Below are 6,900 nucleotides of genomic sequence, written 5' to 3'. Positions count from 1 at the left end.
AGGGAAGGGAAGGGGAGGGAAGGGAAGGGTAGGGAAAGGAAGGGTAGAAGGAAAACACAGCCTCTCAGGAAGAGTTTCCTGGTAAGGTATCTCTTAACACCTAGCTGAGAAAAGGGCAGCCCAGTATGCAGACAGTGAAGGTATGCGCCAGGATAAGGAGTCCAGGGAACTTGGGAAAGGATAGATTTTGAGATAAGCATCGTTCTCTCCAGGTTCCCTTTTACAAATGTAAATGGATTTAGAGAGTAGTGATTGATAAATGAATTTGAGCTGTCACTTTTTCCCCTTTGGCAGGAGGCTTCAAAGAGCCTTCTTATGAGAGAGCCCAAATGACTTGGAGAAGCAGGAAGAGAGAGTAAGGGAGGGAGAGCTAAGGTGCATTCAGTTCCCAGGTCTCCAGGGCCAACCTCTCTGATTGTACTCCTTATCCTAACAGGCTAGCAGGCTGCCAGTGTGACCTCACCTGCTCCAGTGCCCCCTTCTCCGTGCCAGCTATGAGTGCCTGCAACTTCACACATACCACCTTTGTGCTTATTGGTATCCCAGGACTAGAAGAAGCTCATTTCTGGATCGGCTTCCCCCTGCTTTCTATGTATGCCGTGGCAGTGTTTGGAAACTGCATCGTGGTCTTCATTGTAAGGATGGAGCACAGCCTGCACGTTCCCATGTACCTCTTTCTCTGCATGCTGGCAGCCATCGACCTGGCCTTGTCCACATCCACCATGCCCAAGATCCTAGCCCTCTTCTGGTTTGATTCCCGGGAGATTACCTTTGACGCCTGTGTGACCCAGATGTTCTTTATTCATGCTCTCTCAGCCATTGAGTCCACCATCCTGCTGGCCATGGCTTTTGACCGTTATGTAGCCATCTGCCACCCACTGCGTCATGCCGCAGTGCTCAACAATAGAATGACAGCCTGGATTAGCATGGTGGCCGTGGCCCGTGGATCCCTCTTTTTCATCCCACTGCCTCTGCTCATCAAACGGCTAGCCTTCTGCCAATCCAACGTGCTCTCACATTCCTATTGTGTGCACCAGGATGTAATGAAGTTGGCCTATGCAGACACATTGCCCAATGTGGTCTATGGTCTTACTGCCATTCTGGTGGTCATAGGTGTGGATGCCCTGTTCATCTCTTTGTCCTATTTTCTGATTCTACGAACAGTTCTGCAGCTGCCTTCTAAGTCAGAACGGGTCAAGGCCTTTGGAACCTGTGTGTCACACATTGGTGTGGTACTGGCCTTCTATGTGCCTCTCATTGGCCTCTCAGGGGTGCACGGGTTTGGAAACAGCCTTGATCCCACTGTGCATGTTCTCATGGGTGATGTCCATCTACTTCTGCCTCCTGTGATCAATCCCATCATTTATGGTGCCAAGACCAAACAGATCAGAACTCGGGTGCTAGCTATGTTTAAGATCAGTTGTGACAAGGACTTTCAGGCTGTGGGAGGCAGGTGACCCTTACCACAGCACTTTTATCCTTAATGGCTTGATATAATGATTTCCTAATGTTAGCTTAATCCCATTTGCCCATAAACACATCAGTGCTTTTCTTTGGTTGGCTTCCAAACACTTCCTCTGCTTGGGGTGAAAGTGTTGAGGCTACCGTAATTCTTTTCCACAGGTAAAAATACTATTGACATCCTTATTATATATAAAGCTTAAATAATAAAATAAATCAATAGTAAAAGAACATAAAGAAGAGTGACAAAAAGTACTATTGGCTTTGAAACAAGGGAAAAATTGTTCTGACTAGTAATCCAAGAACCCTATAGTAAAACAATAATTACATAACATTTTTGCCTATTAAATTACAGTTTTTATTAATGAAACTTCACAATGAAAGAGTTTGTGTTGAAACACATATCCTTGAGCATCACAGCTGATAGTGTAATTGGCAAAATATAGCAAGAACTTTTTAAAAGTTACATGCTTTAAGGAATTCCCTGGCGGTCCAGTGGTTAAGACTCTGCACTTCCACTGCAGGGGGCACAGGTTCAATCCCTGGTCAGGGAACTAAAGATCCCACATGCCGTGTGGAGTGGTCAATAAATAAATAAATGTTACATGCTTTAATGCTGTAATCTCACTTTTGAAAATTTATTCTAACGAAATATCCCTACCTATGAGGTAGGTACTATTTTTGACCCCCGTTACCAGTGAGAGAAATGAGGTTTACATTAACAAGAAAACTAAGTCACACAGTTTGTGGGTGCTGTGCCATGATCTGAAATTAAATTTCATAACCAAATACAGTTATTTAATGTCCATGCTATATTGCTTCCTGTTTAACATCTGTCAATTATTTCCTCAGCCTGTGTAAATCCTATTTTCTCTCTGCTGTGCACCTTATGAGGTGAATGACTGTATCTGTATTGAGAGGTAACCCTACCCTTGTTGTGAGCAACAAATCTAGGTGACTCTTCATGTTTTACAGTGACCCTTCATGTTCTACAGCCTGCTTCTTTCCAGATTAAGGGAGAATATATCTTCTCAATCATGTCTCCCTTTTTTTAAGTGTATTCTGTATCTGTCAAACATTTCCAATGTCTGAGTTTCAACTTAGGTATAAGATATTATAAATTTTATTCTAAATTTTGCTAAGTGTAATACCTATTTCTTTCATGTTTATAGAATCCCATAAACTCAGATTTGGAGATGTGAGAGATTCCCTGGTCTTCTTTCCCACCAGTGCAGAAATCTGAATGCATCTTTTCTCAAGATGGGCTATTCCCATTGTATAGTTGAGAAGGTCTGATGAGAAGCTAAAATCTGAAGGCAATCATTGGGCCTATGTGTTCCCTCAGTAGCTTCACTGAACAAATCTTAGGTGGGGGATTAGGGTGGATAAACCATGGGGGAGACTCCAACCTGTGAGCTCTTTCTTAGGAGGAAGGAACCTCGGACTCTTGACCTCTCTCCTGGAGAAGGGTCTTCCTAACATATGTATCTGTGAGCATCCAGTTGTGATTCCCTGCCCAGAGGCAGTAGAATAGGCTCCAAAGTCTTGCAGCTAATCAATGCAAAAAGACCAGGGCTGAGAGAAAGAGACAAAATGGATGATTTCCCTAAAGAAACAAAGGGGTGCTCATGCTCTGCAAAAGTGGAGATTCAGGTATTAGGCCTCACCCCAAATAATGAGGTCAGGAGCCTCGTTTCATGAGATTGAACCACCTATGTCTCTCCTCACCACTTCCATCCTCTTTTATTTTCCTGTGCATTACTCTACCTCAAATCATACCCTCCTGGCTATTGTCATATACCTAAGAGGATGACAATTTAATAAAGTGTGTATCTCGTGCTCCCAAATTCCTCACTGTTCACTGCAATACAATTTATTCATAGTCTATTGCTATCTCCCCTACCCCTCCCTCTGCCCTAAGATTTTCACTTTTTTAAAAGTAGTCCAAAGAGTTATATTCATAGCAACACTATTCACAATAGCCAAAAATGTGGAAATAACCCAAGTGTTCTTCAACATATGAATGGATAAACAAAATTAGTATATACATACAATGGAACATTATTCAGCCATAAAAAAGAACAAAATAATGATACGTTCTACAACATGGATGAATCCTGAAAACATGATGCTAAGTGAAACAAGCTAGACACAAAATGACAAATATTGTATGATTCCATTTATATAAGGTACTAAAAATTCATTGAGACAGAAAGTAGAATAGAGGTTACCAGGGGCTAGGGGGAAGGGAGAATGAGGGGTTATTGTTTAATGGGTACTAAGTTTGGGATGATGAAAAAGTTCTAGAAATGGATAGTGGTGATGGTTGCACAACAATGTGAATATACTTAATCTCACTGTACTGTACACCTAAAAAAATTTGTTAGAATGGTAAATTTTATGTATGTTTTGCTATGATAAATAATTACCAAAGAAAGAATATAAAACATATCACCGTCAATTTAATAACAAGAACATATTGAAATGATTGCATTTTGGATACACTGGGTTAAAGAAAATATATTATTAAGGTTTTTTTAAAAAGTATCCCAAAGAGGAAGATACTTAATCCCCATATTGAGAGGAGGGCAGATCCTTGGGATGAGATTTAGGAGCTCAGAACCCCTCTTCTGCCACTAAGCGGTGACCTTGTCTAAATCACATCACATCTCTTTGAACGAAGTTTGTAAACTTGATGATTAAATTAGATAAACTCTAAATCCCATCTCCATCCTAAATATTATGTGCTCTGAACATTAAGAAGCCAGGAGCAATTCTAAAGGTCCTGCAAGTCTGAAGCTCTCCAGGGTCTCCTTGGGAACTGCTTTCTGACCCACATAAGAAAACCAGCCCCCTTCCCTGAGGTCACACATGCTATTTACCCAAACACAGTATTTATCAACTTGATCTCCTACTCTCCGATTCTGCCAATTATAGCTCTTTCCAAAAATCAAAACTTCTCTCAAAGACTGAGGCTTTTCCACCCAGGAGATATTCACGGGCTCTCTGAAAGGAAGTCCCGTCCAACAAAGAGAGCAAACCATTCTGACTTGTCAAGTCAATTCACTCCCTGTGAGGTTCGTTTCCCTCGTTTATTAGGAGCAATGATAGAATCGACCCCTCAGTGATTTTGTGAGGATTATGTGCAATTATCCATGCACAACGCTTAGCGCAATATTTAATACATAGTATGAACTCAATAAATACTTATTATTATTATTATCATCATCATCAGGGAGGAGATGGATAATAATCCCTGCCTCTCAGCGACATTGAGGGGATAGAAATGTGGGTTTCTGCCTTTGGCAAGCAAGACACACAGATTTTTTTTAAACACTCTTCTGATCACATTAGCCTGGGAGCTTGGAGTTTAGGACCTGGGCTTTTTTCCTCTCTCTCTCTTATACCAGTACCAGGACTAAGATTGGGAGATGGGATAAAGGAAGGGAGTGTAGTAGATAGGGGAGGTGGGACTTACATGGGATTCAAATTGGATTGAAATGACTGATTTTATGCATTACAGGAGGAAGATCAACAGAAAGGCCATAGTTTTCAAAGCTGTTCCTGGAAAATGTGATTGCATCCTAGAAGGTGACAAACTAAAGGGGAGTTATGACCATTGCTTATTGCTTGTTCACACAGACCAGGGTCCTGGGAGAGTGTTTGCATTTTGTTTCCCAATGATCTGGAAGGGCTTCCAGGAGGAGGGCCTCTGGGTGCTTGGGGAGCTGAGCCAACTCGTAGAGGTAGTCCCAGGCAGCCCCTCCCATGAGAGACCTCTGGGTCTCAGGCAAGTGCTCACTGTAGTGAGAGTATCTTTCCCAGTGAAAAAGGGTCTCCAGGGACTAAGGACCATAAAAGCACTGCCTTGTTCCCAGCCATGTTTATGTTGGCCTGGACAGTGGACAGCACCAGTTTAGGTAGCCAATTCCCCATGAGAGCCAAAGTGTCTGAGGTTGCCCCGTAAGCAGGACAGCTCCCATCACTCCCCAGTAATTACATGTAGCCCCCATCTCTGAGCAGCACATCATTTATCTCACACTGGACTGACAAGAAATAAGGACAGAACGTAAGTTTGTTTGTTTGTTTTGGGGGATAGAGATTTCCTCAGGCTTTTTTTATTATTAGAAGAAAAGATTTACTCTCAATACACATTTAGGACCAGAGGTTACCAGAATCAACATATCTGAGATTCTTTCCAATAATGATCACCACGAATTCTCCCAACTGGTGCCAGAATTCATGTCCAATGTCTATTTTTTAACGTCATTTAACGTTAAACGTTCGAGGATAACTTACAATGTTCTAGGCTCTGTAAAAAAATGAAGAGGATACAAAAATAAACAATAGTGGATATTGTAGTGTATGTCAGATATATCCAAAGGAAAAGAGATAACAAATGTTGGCAAGGATGTAGAGGAAAAGGAACATTTGTGCACTGTTAGTAGGACTGTAAATTGGTGCAGCCACTATGGAAAACAGTATGGAGATTACTCAAGAAATTAAAAATAAAAATGCCATAAGCAATCATTACCTCAAAGAGATATTTGCACTCCCGTATTGATTGCAGCATTATTCACAATAGCCAATGTATGGAAACAACCTAAGTGCCTGTCAGTGGATGACTGGATAGAGAAAATGTGATATACATGTATATTACATATACATATTATATATATATAATATATGGAATGTTACTCAGCCTTTACAAAGAAGGAAATCCTGACATTTGTGACAAGATGGATGAAACTGGAAGGAATTATGTTAAATGAAATAATTCAGACAGAGGTAGACAAATAGGGCATATTATCACTTATATGTGGAATCAAGAAGAAAAAAAGTCAAACTCAAAGAAACAGAGAGTAGAAAGGTGGTTGTCAGAGGCTGGGGTGGGGGAGGTGCAAATAGGGAAACATTGGTAAAAGAATACAAACTCTTAGTTATAAGGTGAGTAAGTTCTGAGGATCTAATGTATAACATGATGACTGTAGTTAATAATACTATACTGTATAATTGAAATGTGCTAAGAAAGTATAACTTAAGTGTTCTCAGCCAAAAAAAAAAAAATTGATATTTGAGTTAATTTGTTAATTAACTGCATGGTGGGAATCCAATTCTTTCACAATGTATATGTATATATAATCATCACATTGTACATTTTAAATATATTGCAGTTTTATTTGTTAATTATATCTCAATACATTCATAAATTAACTCAAAGTCAATCACTGACCTAAATGTAAAATTTTTTAGATGTAAGCATAAATCCATAAAACTCTTAGAAAAACATAAAAGAAAATCTTCAGGATTTAGGGCAAAGCCTTCTTAGTCTTGACACCAAAAACATAATTCATTTAAGGAAAAATTGATAAATTAAGCTTCACTAAAATTAAAAATTGCTGCTATGTCAAAGACTCAGTTAAAAGGCTAAAAAGACAC

General features: G+C 40.2%; 1 protein-coding gene across 1 annotated transcript; it reads left to right on the top strand.

Annotated features, from left to right (window-relative positions):
- The first annotated feature begins 479 nt into the window (after positions 1 to 479).
- Positions 480 to 1,457, top strand: LOC133099327 (olfactory receptor 51E2). Its single transcript, XM_061202917.1, has one exon. It carries the CDS (start codon positions 495 to 497, stop codon positions 1,455 to 1,457), a length of 963 nt encoding a protein of 320 aa, XP_061058900.1. The 5' UTR covers positions 480 to 494.
- The last annotated feature ends 5,443 nt before the right edge of the window (positions 1,458 to 6,900 follow it).

This window comes from Eubalaena glacialis, chromosome 10 (assembly GCF_028564815.1).
Source record: "Eubalaena glacialis isolate mEubGla1 chromosome 10, mEubGla1.1.hap2.+ XY, whole genome shotgun sequence".
In the NCBI taxonomy this organism is placed as follows: domain Eukaryota; kingdom Metazoa; phylum Chordata; class Mammalia; order Artiodactyla; family Balaenidae; genus Eubalaena; species Eubalaena glacialis.
The sequence above is the reverse complement of the archived record's forward strand: the minus strand, read 5'-3'. Positions and strand labels throughout refer to the sequence as shown.